The following is a 22,060-nucleotide window of genomic DNA, read 5'->3' on the forward strand; positions in this document are numbered from 1 at the left end:
GTTTCTAAGCTATTATGTAGTACAGTTTTTCTGAATTGCTAAAACACATTTCTTGAAACCATCACTCATTTTCTCAAAACCTTAAACACAAATCCAAATACTCAAACTGAATTAACAAAACCTCTGACTCTTCCATCAAAATCAAACAATTTCACTTGCACTCAAAATCAACCGGTGCTCTCAGATCAAACACACATGAGTCAATAAAATAAACATTACAGAGCGTTCATTAGACACTACAGAGAAAAAAATGGACAACACAGCATCCAGAACATTACAGAAAAAAGTATATTGTATTGAGTAAACAATTTTGCAATTCTGTATAAAAGTATAGTAATTGCAGCTTAGTAAGGTGAATATATTGTATAGGCCTAATGTACTGCAAGAATAGTATTGTGCTGAATATTGAATAGTACTGAATGTTTGTATATATTCAGCACTTGGATACTGCAAAAATACTGCAGTTCAACTGCAAAGGCCAAAAAGGTCAAATAAAACTCTAAATGAATAGCATGTTACAGTACACTCAAATACTGTAAGTTGTGCAATTGTAAAATCAGGTGTGAACAATTTTGAATCGTGTGTAAACGATGACAACTGTGCTTTAGTTGTGCTTAACATTTGCCGCTTGTGTTTAGCATTTTGCAGCACAAATGCATCACAGTGTGATAAGTGTTTAATTGAATGAGAATGTGTTTAGAGTTTTGCAAAAAGAGTGCATGAGCCTAACTGCCTGAACGTGTTTAAGGTTTAGCAGAAAGAGTGCTTTATTCGACAAATTGGTTTAAGCTAGTGAGAATTTGGTTCAGAGTTTGGGGTTTAGTGTTTTAGCAATTCAGAAAAACTGTAATATATTTGACATTTTGTACAGGTTTCCTCAGACGTTGAAACTAAACAGCGCACGAAAGTTTGTGTGACTGTACAGACCTCATGAATATTTAATGAGGCATTGTATCATTTATGATTGGCTGTCTAACACTCTCGCGCCGCATTGTTTCACACTGTATAGTTTTGGCAGAGCAATTCAGCAGAGCTTCATACCCCAGGGTTAGAAATGCTGCCAACCCCCTTTCAAAATGACAAATGTGAAACATTTCTGAACCCAGTGTTAAAACTGGCCTTTACCACAAGGTTATGTGTATTGTGTAAAATGCTACTAAAACAAAATGTGGTATACTGCATAATCATCTCCATATCTTTAATTTTACTGAAAAGCATTTCCCGCTCTAATTTAGATTTCAGTTCTTCTCTGTTATAAAAGAAGCAGAGTGAAATGAGTTACGTGGGCTGAAGGGTTGCAGTTCTGTTTGTTTGTAGGATCTTCCTCAGTTTACAGTAAAGCTAGTAAAATGTACTTGGACTGGTGTGTATATATGGGGTTTGTGTGCCAGCCACCCCGCCAGTCCCCCCAATAGCCCCTCCAAAAGTCACCCGCACCATTGTCCAGTTATTAAAGCTTAATAAATGTGGAGCTTACGGAGGGAAGAAGGGTGAAAGAAAGAGGGAAAGAGCAGACAAAAGGAGAAGTGTTAACTGAAGTCAGGAGACTAGAATTAAAGCTGACATGGGCAGCAGAGGGCTGGAGGAGGAGGGGACATGTTTTTGTGTGTGGCCTGCTTGAAAGACCTTCGTTTGAACTTGATAAGTTCATAACGACCTGTAAGAAAACTGAGAGAGGAACTAGTAGAAAATGACATCTTTTAATATCTCAAATGTTTCACTAAAGCATGGAGATTAAAAGAAGTTCAAATATTGTTAGTGATTGTTGATAATAAAGAAAAAATAAGTCTTTTTTAGTTAATTATTTCTTCTTATGAAGGGATTTCAGGAGAAACAACAAGAGACAAAGACAGAGTTGATACTTCAATAATAGATAATTGACAAAGATGTCTGGAACCTCAAAGGACGTTATGATTTCATCTTTATTTTCATTCCTCAGAAACGTATTTCCTGCTAGAACAAAGCTTTGTTGATTTGGTCTCATTTGAGCCAGGATAACCCCTTTTCCTTCTGGTTATCTGCACCCTAAACACACCACTGTGTCTGCTCAATATTTATAAATGCAACTTACTATCATCCCTCAGAGAAAAGCATGTTTCGCAGAGGGAATGCTGGGACAGAGAGAGATGGAGTGGAGAAGTGGCTCTGGATGGATAGAGGGAGAGAAAGAGAGTGAGGGGGCAGCGCTGGCTGTCCTAACCCTTTTAGCGAGATTAACTCGAGCCGTAATGTCTCTCTCACATGGCCCTACTATTTATCTTCTGACTCAGCTCTCTCTCTTCCTTTTTTCCTTATCCTTCTATCTCAATAATGAGTTTGGGTGGTACAGAAGAGCCTGCATTGTGGATGTGGCAGCTGTAGCATTAAAACACACCAGCAGTGTGGCGGCTCTCGTACAGTAACTGTCAGTGCTAATACAACCCCTTCATCCACTCCCACCCTGCTGCTGTCAATCAACTTATTTGTTTTATTGCAGCCTGCTTCCATTTTCAGTTTTTATTCCATCTCTTTCCCTCAGAGCTCACCTATTTAATTCACTTCATTTTAGATGTCCATTACTGGCTGTTCCACCATTAACTGCCATCTAGCCCGACTGATTGCGCTGCCAAACAATGCATATATCTGGCTCCTGCTTTAGACGCTCAATTTTTGCTAAAATAAATGGGGGGAGTGCAGACAAGCACTCAGTTGGAGCGTTTAGACATCTCTGTTTCTTTTTATATTCCCCCATTTGCATCCATCTTTCTTTGGGTTTTTGCACTTAAATGTAACCGCCCAACCCCCAACGTGTACCCCATTTCGCGCCCCAAATTTCATTCTCACGTTCGGCTTCGCTCTGGAACTGGAGTTAGGAATACGGGGCTGTAATTGCACCGCCTGGGGGCCGGTGAGGTGATCAGGAGAGTGAGAGTTGTCCCTCAGTATTAAATATTAACTCTTTTTTTTCATCCCTGCCTCTTTGCTGACATGCCCTAATAAGAATCCCATCTCTTCATTTTTGTCAATGTCATGTGAGTTTCATTCCAGTCCCTTAGAGGCGTTTTCAAATCGAGTTTCCCGAAACGAGTAATTTGAAACTTTTGAGACGGACCTTAAGATTGCGCTCCATCCTTTCTTGTTGACCACATAACAAACTACAATCGGATTTATATGACATGCATCATATATTGATAGAATTTGTGTCATTTCGGCAAACAGATACGCCTCTATATTTAGTTTTGTAGTGCAAGCTCACATTTCTAAGATAGAGCGGGATATTTTCCTCTCTTAGGCATTTGAACCTACTTAAAAACTAAGTAAAAAAATAATAAAACATCAGCTGTGTTGGCTGCAGAGGACATATTTTGTCTAAATTATTAATTCAAGATTTGCAGCATAACCTTCTTAGACAAAATGCGCCAGCCTAACTAACCAGACTATAAATTATAGATGCAGAACAGTATCAGATAGCTTTTAATATATCCTGTACATATATTTAATGTAGGATGATGAAGTGCATGCTTAATAAACTCTCATCTTTTATTTATTCATTGTACAGATCATCATAATGCGATCCGCACTCTGCACAGTGCTATTTGTGTAAACGTAGTTTTCTTTCTCTTTCATGTCGTGTAGTTGTTGGCGCCGGCCCTCAGATTGAATTTGTTTGACTCGTGACGCTGTTGTCAGGACGACTGCAGTAGTGGGGTGGAATGCCAGGAGAACAGAAAACTGAGCGTGAACTGACCTTGTAGCCTGCTTCACACTGTTTATCCTCAGAGATCAAGAGACGGAGACTCTTTACCTATTTATAGGAAAACTAGAGTTTATCATAGAACATATCATCTGAGAGCGTGAAAGGGCATGCAAAATATTGACTCAAATTAATATTAAATAAAATAAGGTAAATGTTTTTACCTTATTAGATTACATTCTTGCTATTTTTATGCACAATTTATCAGGTATTCCAGAAGTTTATCTTTTAATCAACACTGGATGGAATCATAGTCTGAAACTAAAAATTTGGAGTCTGTGCCCATCATACAATACAGATGTTTGTGGTTTTTTTGGGCAAATTTGTCAAACCTCAACTGCCAAAAATTAACAGACTGGCTATAACTTTTGGAATTAGTGATGACATCTTCAAACTACAAATTGGGGTAAAAGTCATGTGGTATATTTATGCTTTTAGATAATCTTTGTCATTTTTGAATTGACACATTATAACTTTCCTTTTCTGCTGATGTAACTTTGATCATGTGGGCTATTAAATAAGGTTAACAAATAGCAAAATAATTACTCAGACATTGTTTTAGCAAATTCTCATTTGACCTGGCTCCATTTTAGGGTGAAATGCACACTTTTCACAATCCAGTAAGTTCCCGATGGATGTGGGACAAGATGGAAGTCATGGAAGACATGTTTATTTCCTCACTAAGTATTCTGTTTAAAGGTAAAATGAGTAGTTCTTTATCTAGCATTAGCATCAGTGTTCTGTGTGTACTTTATGTAAAGATACCATGGTTGGGCAACTTGGGCATAACTCGGAATTTTCTCAGTCATCAAATCTCGCCACCTTATGTATGCCATACTGATGATATGCTCGGTTTTTGTCTTTGTGTGACTTTTGTCTTCTGGCTTCAGGACTTTTCTGCTTCTTTGGCAGTTCAGGTCCTAATTCTCCCATCATCTCTTCTGGTAAAGCACAATAATGTGTTATGTTGTCTAATTTTTGCTCAGCATATGCATTTTATCAGCATATCTACAGAGACGGCAGCCAGTAAGCATACACTTTGTTGTTTAGCGAAGCACTGCGGGTCATGCTGTTTTAAAATGACAAAATACATTGAGGGGAGTGACCCTCTTAAAACACTTTTAAAGGAAACTGTTATGAGTACAGTCTCATGAGTGTACACCATCCAGATGACTTCACAAAAACTAAACTTATTTTTAAATTAGCACCAAACTACTGAATGCTCCCTTGATTCAGAAATACATCGGTTAACAGAAGTAAATGTGTTGCAAAACAGCAATTCACAGCAATTTTAACCAAGAAAGGCGAGAAAGAGGAATGGGAGGAGATTTGTTTACCAGAGTGAAGTGCAGAGAAGTGTGTAAGGCTAGGGCATGATGTCATCGCTGAATGTTTAACAACCAATAACATTCCTAAATCATAATAGCATGACTGTAAATATATACTCTAGTGTCATTTGTCACAGGTCCGCTGTCCCAAAATGAAAACAGAACGGCAGGGAGAGATGCATGAGGCGGAGGAATGTAGCACTCGGCGGGAGCCAAAAGATAAATTCCCACGATCTTTTGATGTCCTGTTTTAGCAGAAGACTCTGACCACACACAGAGAGTCTGTAAACCTCAGTCAGTTAAACCTAAATGCTTAAGTTAAATATTCAAACCTGAGTTTTATGCCAGTGAAAGTGTGGTGTAACCAGAAACAGATTGCGACCACTTTCTGATGCGACCACTTTCTGCTTGATGGAAGTCATGCACTTGACTCAAACAGGAATTCAGTTAAGCTGAGTAAAATATATTGATCTTAGAATGGAAGCTTGAATATCAGAAATAAAATACCCATATTTCTTTGTTGTATAATGTCTGCGTTTGTTGTTTGTCACTGGTTCACACACTTCAAGAAGTGTATGGAGATGCTAACAATGTTCTGAAGGCCTGACTAGGGTAACTGAAGTTCACACGGTTTCACTTTGTTTTAGTTTGTGGGTCTAATAGATGACTATGAGGGAAATGGAAAAACGTTATTGTTTTAGTATTACTAAGCTACGATCAACCAATTGATAGACTAAACAAAGTTGACTTTTCCAATTTTCCGTTGAGTCTTTTTGCTTTTAGCAATTTCTTGCTACCTTTATGTCATATTATTACTCAACCCCAGTTTCACTTCTTATTCTTTGTGTATGTCTGTCTGTCTTTTTCTGCTCGCCCTGGTCTTTGCCTTGTGACTGAGGGTGTGAGAGAGCCAGCAGCTGCTGTTGGTGCTCTTGCACCTGTTCTTGTCTCATCACGGCAGTGATGACTGATGTCAGGCCGTACATGGACCCATCATGCTCCTCTCCCCCCTCCACATCCATTAACTTTTCCAATTTTCCGTTGAGTCTTTTTGCTTTTAGCAATTTCTTGCTACCTTTATGTCATATTATTACTCAACCCCAGTTTCACTTCTTATTCTTTGTGTATGTCTGTCTGTCTTTTTCTGCTCGCCCTGGTCTTTGCCTTGTGACTGAGGGTGTGAGAGAGCCAGCAGCTGCTGTTGGTGCTCTTGCACCTGTTCTTGTCTCATCACGGCAGTGATGACTGATGTCAGGCCGTACATGGACCCATCATGCCCCTCTCCACCCTCCACGTCCATTAAACACACACACATGCTCACAGCAGACCTTCTTTATGTTTGCTCATTTTGTATTTGGCAGCTTATTTGAAGATGTCAGGAAGGAAGTTCTAAATTTGCAACCCCCTTCCTGTCCTGAAGTTACTTTACACTGTATATTTTTCTTGAAGTCCTGTGAGTCTGCATGCTGAATATGATTATATAAACCGGTTTTGTTTTTATTTTACACTTTTATGGTGGAAAAAAAAAGAACACTTCACCATGGTTGTTCTAAATCCACAAGATATTCTTAAAATGCTGAAGAAACTACTGGCCACTTTTCCATATGATGAAAATATCAAGCTCAAATATGAAAAAAAACAAACTTTTATTTATTTATTTTAGACTTATTCATGTACTACTCTATTAGGTGTTTATTAATACTAATAAAGTAGATATCTTTATATTTTCAGTATTTTTAAGTTTTAGTAATTTGTTATGTGCCACCTTTATTAACTTTTGAATATATTTATTTAGCTTTATTTTATTTACATTTGAATAATTTTAGTAATTTATCTTTACTGAAATATAAACTTATTTCAGTTAGTTGTCAAAGCAGCATTTCGCATTTTGATTTAGGTTTAAGTTTTCATCTAATATTTAGATTTATTTAATCTCTGCTTCATTTTAACAACGGAAACAACTTTTATTAGTTTGTTTTAGTTAACAAAAGTAACAACATTGCAGAAAGGTAGTCTAAATCTTAAGTCTTATGAATACATACAATAACCCAAAGGGACTGAAATGTAAGTCTTGACATCTGCTGTCAGCATCTGCAGTAGTGAATGTCATCCAGCTGTAACTACTGATATTCCCACTTCCTTCACTCACTTGTATTCCCCCGGCAGTCCTGCTTCCCTGTTGCCATAGCAATAATGTTCAGCACATCATCACCGAAAATTACAGCCCTCCACAAAAAATCAGCAAGGTTAATACTTTTCCTGTTTGTGTACGTGTGTGGGTGGTTGTTTTCTCATGAATAAACATGCACAGTTTGTGTCTGAATGTATTTCTGTATTTCATTTATATATAAGCATCTGTCTGCTTGAGTTAGTATCCAGAAGCCATACTCGAGGTATTTTTTTTTTAAACTTAAAGCGGTTAAAGTTACTTACGGTAATTAAAATTCTATGGGTAAAAGTATACATCTGCTTTTATAAGCAATTATTAATGAAGTTTAAAGTTAAACCAGAGCTTATTAGAGAATTGAAAAGCAGAAATCTGAGTACATTTAGATAGATTTATGCTTAAGAAAAAAAGTATACCAGTGGGGTATGAAAAAAATGAAAGTTTAATTCATAATAAATTCTCAGAATTTTTTTTCTGAAATGTTAAAGGTAATATCTTATGCAGTTTTGCTTCTCAAGTAAATTTATCCTTTTTTTAACATTTGTCACCAGAAAAAGTCAATGTACTGATTAAGAAAGTTGTATTTTGATTCAATTTTTTTTTTTTGTTTAATTTTGCTGTGCATAAAATCACGACTGCTCTCAAGGGTTGATTTCAGCCTGGTGTTGTTTGTGTTCTCCGGTTGTGTAAATTACAAGCAGAGGCAGTTTTTATACAAAAACTTTGGATTTAATGAAACTGTTCAGCTGTGCTGACCTACTGTCACAAGCAGTTAGATAGACAAGTTCATCCATTCAGTCTCCTCTGAACAGGGAGGTTATTTTGAGGACTGATAGTAATAAAGGTTGTCAATAAAAATGAAAGGTGTAAAAGGTCAAGATTTATTATGAAAATAGAAGCATACTGAAAGTGGCCAAGCAGATATAGAAAACTGTAGCAGAGTGAAGACGCTTTGAGAGCAGTGTTAGGAGGACAGATTATTAGCTCATCTTTTATTTATACTGTAATTTGTGGGCAGCAATGTTTCTGTTTATGTGACTTTTTTCTACTGTCATTAAGATCAGCCACAGGGCTCCTTTGACAGTCTTTGGTTCCGTTTCTAACCACACACGCACACAAACACCACATGTCAAATGCGCTCTCACGAGACAAACTATTCTCTCTCATAGTTCATAACCTCTGTGTGGAGCATCCAAACATACAGTACTATTACACTCATCCATTGTTAATTCATAGTTTTTTTCCCACAGCATAGCTTTAAGGAGTGTGAGATACTTTGTTTTTTTTATCTATCGGCTATTTTGAAATAATGAGGGACTAGGATTTTGCAAAGCAGCTGTTACAAGCCAGACTCAAACATGCTTTGCCCATTTGAGTAGCATTCGGAGTACGTGCAATAACCACTGCTTCTGTTGTTTGAGCACTCAGAGAAAGGACTGATGATGACAGGGTGTTAATAGAAAATTGAGTTTACATTTGAAGCTGTTGGCCATGAGGGAGCGATCACCTTTCCGCCTGTCAGATCTGTGTGTGTTTGTATGTCTGTGTGAGTGTACAGTATGTCCGCTCAGTGGAAAGGTACTGTATACACACCATTCATCTGTATAATACATCAGTCCCTCTTTATGAGCTTGTGTGGCACCAGCCAGAACATTCATGAAAGCAGGTTATAAAGGAGAGGGGAGGGTACATTGTTGGCACTGACTCACTCTCTATTACTTAGACAATTTATCCATAGTGCTAAATGTTTAAATGTACACTTTGTGTGAATAACATTAATATTTGCACTTAGTATAAACAAGGTGCTATTTCTTGCTTTTGTACACTTAGTGCAAACGGTATTCATCACTATTTAGTGTATAAACCTTTTGCTTTAAAGGATAGTACACTGTAAAAAAAAAAAACATTTTTATAGAATAAACTGGCAGCTGTGGTTGCCAGAATAATTCTGTAAAAATACAATAAAAATGTAAACATGCTTACAGAAAATCCTGTAAATTTTACAGTTTAAAACTTACATTTACAAAACAAAAAGAGACATGTTGCTACTAAAATCTGAAGTAAATGTTAATGTTTTGAGTAGGGATTAGAGGGCATGTGAATTAAAAAAAAAATAATGATGATGTGCATGGATAAATCATTTAAATCAAACATTGTAACATTCTGTTAAATAAAAAAGAATTGTATATATTTCTAATGGTGAATTTAAATTGTATCAGATCCGTTGACTGAATCATTCAATGATTGACTCATCGACAGAGTCCTTTGAATGAATGATTCAGGTTCACTTGTCAACACCTACGTAATGATGTAACCTGTGGAAAGTGTCATTGAAGAATAACCACCACTAATATACAGACTGACAGTCTTGTGTGGAACACAAACAAGGACAAGAAGTGTTGTATAACAAGAGACGGTGATTTTTTCTTTCTCTTTTTTTTTAAGATATGCGACAAAAACTAAAAGTAAGAAGAGAAAAAAATAGAAAAGACATTAAAAGTTGAAGTGGAGAGGCAGCTGACTCTTTTCACAGCGGCGTCTGTTCTCCAACTGTGTGTGTGAGGGACAATATTCACTTTGGGGCAGAACTTCAGGCGGATGGTACATCAGCAGCCTTTGACTGTGCCAGCTCTCCATCTTTCTGAAGTTGACTGGCCCAGTTCTGTCTGTAACTCTCTTGCCAGAAATTGGCGGTACTAAAATGATCCATCCGTCTGAAAACTGCCTTGAGTTTTCAGAATGCAGTGTGGCGACCTGATGCGCTTCATAAATACTGGATGTGTGTGTGTGTGTGTGTACAGTCTCATCTCAGTTTGAGTGTCTGTCGATGTGTCTGCTGCTCACAGTGAGAACGTCTCCTGTCCATCTGCTTCATCACGCGTGCTCTCTTTCTTTCTTTAAATCCGATTATCTCAACCACTCGCTATCACTCACACCCACCCACACGTGCCCTTGACCACACCCATTCAGCCCCTGCTGAGGTGGAGATTGAACAGAGGAGGCACTAATTACCCCTTAACTGCCCCTCTGTCTGTCCAGCTGCTCCCCTAGGCAGAAAAGACGAGTGGACAAGTAATATTGATCAGATCTAAGTAGTGAGAATAAAAAAGAGAGGTGGAACAGGGGTGGGAGTTTTAAACAGATATTATTAAAGAGATAGCTCACATAAATATTCTTTTTTTTTCATCTATTGCTTGCCTTCATAAAAAAAAAAAAGATATTAAAAAAGACAATAATGGACATCTCAATATGTAATTTTTGGATATTTAGAGGCACCAAACAGAACCGCAAAAATAAAGATTGTTTTAACAGGTTTCTAAAGCACTTTTTTTTAAGTGATATGCTTTTAGGAGTATAAAATGGTCTGTCTTAGAGCTACAAACCAGTCAACCAATTAAAAAGATAATTAAATTTATTACATTACACACTGATTTATTAAATAGAATCAATCAAAATAATTACATAAGAAATTTGCTGAGAAAACCCCCAAATGCAAAGTCCTTTATTTCAGAAGTGTTACCGGTTAATTAGATAATGAATAAAATTTAAGTATTTGTTATATATGTAATATAATTAACATGTTATTTATTATATAATTCATTGTATCTTTTACTAAATTAAAATGTAAGCTGAAAAATGTAATTTTAACATTGAAAAATTACCTTCCCTTAAACTTCATTAAAGGACGTAGTGACAGAGAACGTGCACTTGAGACCTTGCGATGGCCTCTGCCTTCAAACTTGGATCACTCTTCACTCACAGCAGATATTACAACACAGTCTATAATGCAATATATCACAACTGAATGGACTGCTAAGGCTGCCGATTTCGGACAGGGCCATATAGAAAGTGATGGAGATGAATTAAAATCAAGGGTTAAAATGAGAAAGGAAATGAAAAAAGACAAGAGTGCTGTTTTTGACTGTAATATAGATTACAGAGGATTACTTTGGATGAGAGACCGAGAGTTGTGCTCTGTAAATGTCAACACATACTGACCTTTGACCCCACTATTACATACTGAGATCTCTGAAGCATTCTCTGTCAATCACCAGAGGAATGTCACACCCACACACACAGAAACTCTATTCTACTGGGTTGTAGTGTATATAAACAGTGCAAATAATTTTTTACTATCTTTATTATGTGTGCTGTCCATATCAGCTCATTTCTTTCTTGTTGAGTGCTAATGCGGAGCACTTCTACTAAAACAGTCCTTTTGGATCTGACTGGTGTGTTTTGGTCCCTGTGTTGTTTTGATTCAGCTTTAAAGGGAAAGTAGCATTTTTTTATTTCACTGTTTCTTCTGTCTTTTGAACTAGTTTTAACCCCTCAGCCTGTACTGTATAACACATTATTACAGTGGTCATGAGCTGTTTGTTTGGGTTCTGTGGGAACCATGAGAATCTGTTAGTGGGTGTGTTTATGTGTGTTGTCTATCAGCCAGAGGCATCTAGGGAAAAAGGAGGATCCTAGAAGACATTATTGTCTGTCTGGATGCCACACTACTCCTGTGATCTTTCTAAACAAGGCAACTCCATGCTCATATTACACATGCACACAAAAGGACTCTTAATCTGGGTTTCATATACAACAAAAAGTAGTCTGAGATTGGAAGTGTTTTGAAAAACATAAATAACTTACAGTATAACTTGGGTGGGTAGCTCAAAAATGTGCCACATTAGCTTTAATATATTTTTTATAGGTGTTTGTTTTTCGATCAGAGGAACTATTATTTCCATATAAGATTTAAAATGTTTGCTACATGAAAAATCTAGTGAATAAATAGTCAAGGCATGTTTTTCATATAATTTTATATATACTACTAAATGAACACAAAGAAAAATGATATTTAATAATTTTCCTTTACATGTGCTCATCTACACTACTCTTCAAATGTTTGGGCTCAGTAAGATTTTTTTTCTTCAGCGTGGATGCATTAATTGATCAAAAGTGGTAGTTAAAACATTTATGCTTCAAAAGTGTTTTAACAGAAGATTTTTCTTCTTTTGAACTTCGCAAATGTAGACACTTTAAAATATCTTTACGTGACATATATCGCAATTCACACACACACACACACACACAAAAAATCTTGATGGAGAAATAAAAGATACATTCAATTCTGTTAAATATTCATGATGTTTCCAAATTTGTTGCCTTCAAAATCATTGAAAATATATTGAATTATAAAATATATCACCCAGTCCCACTATGGACTACCTAACACGCTCCTGCTACCCAATTTCACGAGAGCAAAGGGTTATCGACAGTCTTTTTTCTTTCTCTCTTGCACCTGGTTCTGTGCAGCTGGGCTTCGTGTTTGGAGGCAGCGGGAACACAATGGCTGTTTCAGACTCACAGCATGTGGATCATTTCTCACTGTGTGTGACTCCGAGGCTGCTGCAGTGAAAAGCCGTCTGGCAAATTATTATGAGTGTTGTTCACTGCCACCTTTCCAGCCCTCGATCCTTCCCGCCAAAACCAAGTCCAATTGTCAAGTAAAATAGCCATCATAGCTATTACACATGTACGTTTTTGTCTCTTTTCCCTTTTCTTTACAGTATGTCTGGCTTCAGTCACGGTCAAGGTGACTCCAGAGGTGGAAGTGATTAAAGGAGAGACTGCCAAACTGTCTTGCAGCTACACCACCTCTGCATCAGCCTCTGCTATTGTGGTCCAATGGTTGATTGTAAGTACACAAATGACTTTATATTATGAGAATATAGCACTTTTTTCATATGATATCTTTTTTTGTTTTGCATTTCTTCATGTAAAATGCTGTACTACATTGATGTATATGTGTTTCCATCATCCTCAGGAGGTTGCAGGTGCAAGAAAACAAATTGCTTTCAAGTCTCCACAAGGTATTGGTGTTGATCCAGGCACAACAATGACAGATCGGTTATCCATGGAAGACGACCTGTCCATCACCATCTCCCCAGTCATGGTGGAAGATGAGAGAATCTACATCTGCCAAGTGACCGCAGGAGCTGTAGGCTTCTCTGAAGATAATACCCAGGTCAAGGTTTTCTGTAAGTCTGACTGAAAATGAATACATATCATATTTATTCCCTCCTTATTAGCTGAGCATGTTTCGTTTGAGCACTTTTGTCCACTCCTCTATGATTTCCATAAACTAAATGAGACATATGGCCAGCCACTTTTACCCCTATTCATTAGTCTTGGGTGTTGTTTATGAGTTTGCCCTGGGTCAGTTATGGCTGTACAGATTGCATTTGACATTATTGATTAATAGAGTGATTGCACTTGTCATGTTTGATGGATGTCATTTTATAGGAGCCAAAGAGCTTCATGTGCATTAAGCATTACACTAATGACCACTGACCTGAGAGCAGAGCTCCCTGTCCTTGCCTAACTGATCCCAAATCAGATGCAAAGCATTGGGAGTCTGATCTTACACTGAGAAAACATTTAAGGGAGGAACATTTAATCAGTGATGGGGTGAGGTGTGTTTTCTGAAGAGGCTGCATGCTTGTGTATTGCTGTACTTGCACTGAAATTAAGTACCGGCACAGAAGTCGAAGTCGTGGGGGAAGTCGTGGCCTAATGGTTAGAGAGTCGGACTCATAACCCAAAGGTTGTGGGTTTGAGTCTCGTACCGGCAGGAATTGTAGGTGGGGGGAGTGAATGTACAGCGCTCTCTCCCACCTTCAATACCACGACTGAGGTGCCCTTGAGCAAGGCACCGAACCCCCAACTGCTCCCCGGGCGCCGCAGCATAAATGGCTGCCCACTGCTCCGGGTGTGTGTTCACGGTTTGTGTGTGTTCACTGCTGTGTGTGTGCACTTTGGATGGGTAAATGCAGAGCACTAATTCCGAGTATGGGTCACCATACTTGGCCACATGTCACGTCACGTCACGTCAGAAGTAAGATGTAAACCGTCAAGCTAGATATTCTAAACATGTTCCTTGTGTGTTCCAAATAATATATAAACTAAAATAGATGTCAGATGTAAACTGACATTTATATTTTTTTCAGAACTGTAACTGGACATTTGCAGACAACTGTAAAATTCACAGTAAAAACATTTTCCCAACCAGTATTTTGTTTTCCAGTAAAAATATTAAAACATTTGTCAACATGTTTTTTAAAGACATTAATACTTTTATTCAGCAAGGATGCATTAAATTGTTAAAAAGTGACATGTATAATGTTACAAACGATTTGTTCAATTTCAAATAATTGCTGTTTATTTGAGCTTTCTATTTTATTACTATAAACAAAGAATCATATTATCAAGTTTTCCACTAAAATATTTAGCAGCATGACTGTTTTGATAATAATGAGAGATAATAATGAGAAATGTTTCTTGAGCACCACATCACAGTATTAGAATGATTTCTTGCTATCATAGGGAAGAAAAAAAATATTTTAAAACGTAGAAAACAGTTATTTTAAAATGTAATAATATTTCATAATATGTTATGAATATTATATCACTTTTTTTCTTCTATTTTTGATCAAATAAATGCAGCCTTGTGTGTGTGTGTGTGTGTGTGTGTGCACACATCAATTATTGAAAATCACCTTTTCAGAACTAAAATGTCATTTATTTCATAGAAGGTGAGACAGATAGGTGGTGTAACACTATGCATATGATATATTATAGACCTTAGTCAGGGTACATGGTGTATTTATATCATGATTTATAGTATATTTAATTTATCACAGTTTATAGATTTTTAAAAAATTACTTTGCGTGTCTCTAATTTGCCTGCATTATATTATATTGAACTTTCAGCCCCCTGCTCAGCAATTCATTATTTCTTTAGAGACCCTCCCGCAGCTGTGTGTGATGGGGTCACTGATGGGGACACTTTATGAAAAACTAGACAACTGTTTGTGTGTAGGAGGGCGTAGGCTGCGTGGGAGAGTGTGTGCATGTGTGCGCGCAGACCAGAGAAAACAGCAGAACGGACTCTTTGTTCATTTTCCACCCCAGACTACATTGAGCGAGAGAGGCAGTAATGGCTGTAATAATTGTGAATGAGAGCAGGGGGACTGGAAAACAATGACATCTCCTCCCAGGAGACGAATGCTGCTGCCTGCTTCATGGCTAATGGCTGCACCAGAGGGACATGTCCTTATGTAGAGAGAGAAAGAGACATCCATCTCCATGCAAACTCACACATGTTCTCTGCTGCTTTTAAAGTGTCTTTCAAACACATTTTGAGAAAGATTAAGAAGTGAGAGAAATGCTTTGGTTCAGAAAGACCAAGCGGCAAGAAGAGAGACTGAGAAACTAAGAACTTTTGGAAGAATGGCATGACTGCTAATGTTATTAAAAATGATTCAGTTTATTTTTGTACCAGATGACAGCTGGGAGCAGTGATATGGTGACCTTGCGTGTGAATTGGTGGGTGGGGGAGAGCTTGCAGCTCGATTTGAAAAGGGTTAATGCATGGCTTTTTTTATATATATATTTAATTATTTTTTCATGTTTCCGTTTGGAAAATTTGGGGGCAAATTCCCTAAACAAGTTTTTGCACAGACTATTTCTGTTGTAACCAAACACAGCTTTGGACCCAAAAGCAGAACACAGACTAAATATTATGCAAATAAAATTAATTTATTGCCAAAGGTCAAGCAACACAATCCATCTCTCATTTGCTGTTGAAAATTGTTGGCTAAGGTGAGCTGGAAACCAAACAGGCCAGAGATATGTTGGTAGAGCAGAGAGAGTAGTTCGTTGATCGGGCGTGGCAGGCAGAATGCAGGACAGCGTTGCCAATTGCTTTCAATTGAAAGTAGCTAAAACTGGTAGCTAAGTGTCACTAGATGACATCATGATGGCAAATTCACTGATCTATATAAAGATTAATATAGATCAGTGGGCAAGAGGAGAACTTAGATAAGGTTTGTCCAAGAAGTTGCTACATTTGTCCCTAAACTTTTGAAAAAAATCTCAAAAGGGCTGGGGAAGTCACTAAATCTAGCTAAAAAATCGCTAAATTGGCAACACTGATGCAGGATGAATGCAGGTGGAGTGAGGTCTAAAGCACAGGAGAAACAGAAATAGAACTCCAACAAAACACATGACACAAAAATTAGTCTAAAGTCACTGGGAGGCCTTAGCACAGTACCACATAGACAGACTGAACGATCTGGCAGAAAATGACTGAAGACCCAGGGTTTAAATACTGGAGGCAGATGAGTTGATTGGCCACAGAGAGGAGTGCATAACCATGCCCTGGGATACACCAACTCACAAACACACAAGCACAGGCACATAAAAAGGAAAAACACAGCTGGCCAAAAATCCAAATCCCTGACAATTTCAGTGCAAAAACCTGATTCTTATTCACTAACTAGCTGCAATCCGGTTTTAGCTGGAGAAAACATTTAAACTGAGTGAATGTCATTCTTTTCAGTACAAACACACCTTTGCATGCAAATTAGGCTCATTATATTGTGCTTTTTTCACAAAATTCAGCACAATTTGCCTGGCACATTTAATGTTATGCTATTACCGCCCACAGACAGCAGGTGGTAAACTGGATTTTATTTAAAATAACTTTCTTTGTATCTCTATTGATCGTGGCAGCAGTTATTCATAAAATAATGATTAAATGATGAAGAGGAGCATTATAGCTAGGCATCTTAGGTATACATTCAGTGTAGTGTAGGCAAATTATTTAAAAGAGCCTGTCATGATTCTTTCAGTGACTTTTCCCCTCAGTGTGTTTGTATTTATATGGCCAATTGTTTAGGAAACCATATTTCTGACTTGATTTAAGTTATTAATTAACTTTTCTTTTCCTATCACAGTTGCTCCAGAGAAGCCAACGATCACAGGAAATAATCAGGCTATTACCGTCAGTCCCGAAACTGACACCTCCTCTGAGGTGAGTCTCGCATATGTTCATAGCTGTATATGATAGCTGTAGCCTTTAAATGTAAATTCATTTTGTGCAAGGTTACAATGACTTCATGGAGTTAGAAAATCAGAAATTGTGTAACAATATCCAGCGTATGTGGTATGTTTGTTTAGGTGGGCAAGTGCATCAGTAGGAATGCTTACCCTCAGCCTCGTATTATCTGGTTTAAAGATGCCACCCCTCTGCCTGAAGTAAAGGACCAAAAGGAAAGTAAGTGCAGAATCAGAAAAGTGCTCAGAATTTTAAATTCCTTTAAAAATCTCTTTTCTGCCCATTGAAGTCTGAGAAGACCAAAAATTTGAGATTTAGTGTTACCATATGAGCAGAGTAGGGCAATGGTAACATATTAAACTATAAAAATGACTGTAAAAAGCATGATTTACAGTTAAGATACAGGTTTTCACAAAAACAAAAAGTTTTATAAAATGAACTTCATATTTCAGCCTTTAAACCATTTTTAAGAAAATGGGTGAGTCAAAGGTATCAATTATTATATTAATTTAAACATTTATTATCAATGAATTATTATGCTAATTAAATAACATATAAATACTAGTACTGTCAAACGATTAATCGCATCCAAAATAAAAGTTTTTGTTTACATAATATATGTATGTGTACTGTGTATATTTATTATGCACATGTAAATATACACACACATACAGTATATATTTTGGAAATATTTACATGCATATACATTTATATATTTATATTCTTGTATTTTATATTACACATAAATATATTTAATATATAAACATAACATATTTTTCTTAAATATATACATGCATGTCTTTGTATTTATATATACATAATAAATATACACAGTACACATACATATATTATGTAAACAAAAACTTTTATTTTGGATGCGATTAATCGCAATTAATCTTTTGACAGCTCTAATAAATACATTTAACTGTCTTAATTGTTTATATTTTTATAATGCATTATCCTTTTGTTGACCCACCGGTTTATATTTACAATACTGTGTGTTTGCTGCGTTTCCTTTATTTAACAATAAAACAAAAATATAACATAAAAAGCTTAGGAATTACAACCATTTTTACACACAGTCCCCCCATTTTCAGGGGCTCAAATGTAATTGGACAAATAAATATAATGTTAATTTTTAATATTTTGTTGAGAATCCTTTGGAACTCATGGACATCAGCAAAGACTGGGTTTGTGTGTGGATCTTTCTGCCTTTAGTTTTGTCTTCAGCAAGTGAAATGTATGCTAAATCGGGTTGAGATCAGGAGATTGACTTGGCCATTGCAGATTAATCATCTTGTTTACCTTCAAAAACTCCTGGGTTGCTTTTGCTGTTTGTTTTGGGTCATTGTCCATTTGTACTATAAAGCGCTGTCCAATCAACTTTGCTGCATTTGACTGAATCTCTGGGCAGAGCGTATATCCCTACACACTTCAGAATTCTTTCGGCTGCTTCTGTCTTCTGTCACGTCATCACTAAACACCAGTAACCCAGTGCCACTGGAAGCCATGCATGCTCATGCCATCACACCACTCCACCATGTTTCACAGATGATGTTGTATGCTTTGGATCATGAGCTGTTCCAAGCCTTCTCCATACTTTTTTCTTCCCGTCATTCTGGTACAGGTTGATCTTAATTTCAGCCGTCCAAAGAATGCTTTTCCAGAAGTGTTTTTTTTTTTAAATGTTTTTTTGGCAAAGTCTAATCAGGCCTTGTTTGCACCTTGTGGTGAACCCACTCTATTTGTTCTTGTGAAGGCTTCTCTTGATTGTAGACTTTGACAGTGACACACCTACCTCCTGGAGAGTGTTCTTCTCTTGGCTGGATGTTGTGAAAGGATTTTTCTTTACCATGGAGAGGATCCTCTGATCATCCACCACTGTTGACTTCCGTGGACGTCCAGGCCTTTTTATGTTGCTGAGCTCACCAGTGTGTTCTTTTTTTCTCTCAGAATGTTCTAAACTGTTGATTTGGCCACTCCTAATGTTCCTGCTATCTCTCTGATGGATTTGTTTTGTTTTTGAAGCCTAACAATTGTCTGTTTCACCTGCATGGAGAGCTCCTTTGACCGCATGATGTGGGTTCACAGCAACAGCTTCCAAATGCAAATGGCACACTTAGAATCAACTTCAGACCTTTTACCTGCTTAATTGATGTAGAAATAACGAAGGAATAGCCGACATCTGTCCATGAAATGGCTTTTGAGTCAACTGTCCAAGTTCTTATGGTCCCTACGGCCATCGGGACAAGACCCCGGGAACCAGATGAGTCCTCTGCACAATCTGATTTTGTTGCAGTCTAGAATTAAACTGCTGGTTTCGTCTGGCCAGAGGATAATGGAACACTATTTCGACACACTATTTCCGTTTAATACTGTAAAGCTGCTTGGACACAATCTGCACTGTAAAAAGCACTATAAAAATAATCTTGACTTGACTTGACATATTAAAGAGCCGTAATTCCTTAACCTTTCCTCCAATTGTGATGAGAATACCAAAATTAAAGCTCAGAGTGTGCACTTTAAACCCATGTTCATTATATAACTGTATAACTATATATATATATATATATATATATATATATTATATAACTTGCTGTTTTGGTCAGCAGCTAAAATAATAAAAACTGTGCCTGTGTCCAAATATATATGGACCTGACTGTATAACCAAAAAATCTGTTTCAAATAAACAGTTGTTTATTTTAAACTTTCTATTAATCAAAGAATCCTGAAAAAATGCATTACAGATTCCACAAAAATATTAAGCAGCACAATTGTTTTCCTAATTGATAACAATAAGAAATGTTTTAGCACAAAATCAGTATATTATAACGATTTCTGAAGGATCATGTGACTGACAAATGGAATAATTTATCTTTGTAATCACAGGAACAAATTATATTTTAAAATATATTGAAATAGAAAACAGTTATTTAAAATTGTAGTAATATTTCACAGTATTACTTTTTTCTGTTTATATATTCTAAAATATATTTAATACTTCATAATACAATACCCAAAAGTCCCATAAAATACTGAAATGCAGTACCTTTCAGAATATATACATACATATGATTTTTTTTTTTATTAGCATAGTAGCATTTCACTACTCTTCACAGACCTGTAGACATCTTACAGTGAAGTTAATCTTGTTCCTCTCTCTTTCTCAGAAATGTATATGATACCTAGTGTGGTGAAGGAAGCCTCAGGCCTGTACACCATGACCAGCACTCTGTTCATGCAGCCGGTTAAAGCCGATGCTAAATCTGTCTTCCACTGCACGGTGGAGTACAGCATGCCAAACAACCAGATCAAACAGCAGAGCTCCGATAAGTTCAACCTCTCGCTGCTCTGTGAGTCCGACGTGCACACACTCACAACGTGTTAACTGTATGCTCATTTACCTCAAACTCCTCATCCTGTGCTCTCCTCCAATCAGATTCAACAGAAACCGTGTTCTTCAAACTGAAGAATCAGGGGCCAGTCAAAGAGGGGGATGATGTGCTGATGGAGTGTGAGACTGATGGAAACCCTCAGCCAGAGTTTGAATTTTATAAAGCGGTGAGAGACCACATTCATGCCAAATCACAACCAAATGATCTAGCTGACGATATGATTCTCACTCATGTATTTACATACTCACTCATAAGGATGGAGAACTGGTAGCATTGAAAGGAATGCTAAAAGTGAAGAATGTCACTCGAAAGGATGCTGGAATCTATAAGTGTGAAGCTCTGGATTTTGACGCCGAAGATGGTGTTGAACTTACCAAAACTCTTAGCTTAAATGTGCACTGTAAGTATCAGTCCTAGACACTATAATAAATATAATAAACTGGACGAATTGCTAAATAAAACATAAATTATCCTTTCTTAACCTCTGCCCTCCTTCATTAACAGTGCTAATTTAGACAAGCTTTACAGACCATCTCACTGGAATGAAAAAGAGACTTCAATGAATAGCGTGATTAAGTACTGTGGCGAAGGCAAATATTTAAATTGGGGCAAATGCTTCTCTTTCGTCTTCTTTTTATATTGTTAAGATAGTATTATAGTATTTGTTAATATTTTAAATTAGATTTTATTTTGATATTTTTATTTATTTTAGTTAATTTAGTTTTTTAATTTTATGTGCTTTAGACATTTTTTTTCTATTTAGCTTTAATTTATTTTTATTTCAGTTTACATTTTGGTAATTTTAGTACTTAAACCTATTTTAGTTGCCAAGGCAACATTTGTAATTTTAAATCGAAGTTTTTTTTAAATCTAGTATTTATATTTTATTTTAGCTTTAATTAGATTTTTTTTTTCCAAAAGATTTTTCATAGCTTCAGTTTTAGTTAACAATAACACCACTGCTTCTCATCATCAACTTAAAAGAGAAGAGTATCATTTGAAAGCAATTACAAGTGAACGATGGTTCCTAATGTTTCTGTAACACATTCGCTCTAATATTGTAAACTCTTTAGTTCTTCCAACACTACAGTGACCTCAATCAATATGTCAATTAAATTATGTTATCCTGGTAACATTACTTTTTAACTTAGAGCAACAGTTGCTAAGTTAGGATTGGTCTGTAATGTTTTAGGGCGGGGCTTAGCAAAGGATAAATTGTTAAGTTCAGGTTTAATTGTTTTTTCCATCACCTCTGAGCTATATTCATCATTCTTTTGTCGCTGTCAGATCTTGACCCCGTGGCAGTGATTCCAGAAGGCCCATTGCTTGCTGCTAAAGGAGATACTGTGGAGCTTCAGTGTAAGACCAAGTCCTCTGATGAATACACCCTGCAGTGGAAAAAGGCATGTATCGATTTCAACAAGCCTCCATCCCCATGCCAATTTTTCCTCACTTTTTTCTCTACTCTGATGTTTCTCTCTCTTTATATATATATATATATATATATATATATATATATATATATATATATATATATATATT

The 22,060-nt window shown here is 36.7% G+C and overlaps 1 protein-coding gene across 2 annotated transcripts in view; it reads left to right on the forward strand.

The window, feature by feature from the left end:
* Positions 1-22,060, forward strand: part of bcam (basal cell adhesion molecule (Lutheran blood group)) — a 54,473-nt gene that overhangs the window by 23,938 nt on the left and 8,475 nt on the right. For both annotated transcript variants that reach the window (XM_016500825.1, XM_016500824.1), the window contains exons 2-9: positions 12,793-12,920; positions 13,050-13,263; positions 17,023-17,099; positions 17,246-17,342; positions 20,294-20,476; positions 20,563-20,684; positions 20,774-20,918; positions 21,806-21,921. In XM_016500825.1, the coding sequence (XP_016356311.1) occupies positions 12,793-12,920; positions 13,050-13,263; positions 17,023-17,099; positions 17,246-17,342; positions 20,294-20,476; positions 20,563-20,684; positions 20,774-20,918; positions 21,806-21,921 (1,082 nt within the window). The remainder of the gene's footprint in view (positions 1-12,792; positions 12,921-13,049; positions 13,264-17,022; positions 17,100-17,245; positions 17,343-20,293; positions 20,477-20,562; positions 20,685-20,773; positions 20,919-21,805; positions 21,922-22,060) is intronic.

Source organism: Sinocyclocheilus anshuiensis, unplaced genomic scaffold (genome assembly GCF_001515605.1).
Source record: "Sinocyclocheilus anshuiensis isolate Anshui unplaced genomic scaffold, SAMN03320099.WGS_v1.1 scaffold670, whole genome shotgun sequence".
Taxonomy (NCBI): Eukaryota; Metazoa; Chordata; class Actinopteri; order Cypriniformes; family Cyprinidae; genus Sinocyclocheilus; species Sinocyclocheilus anshuiensis.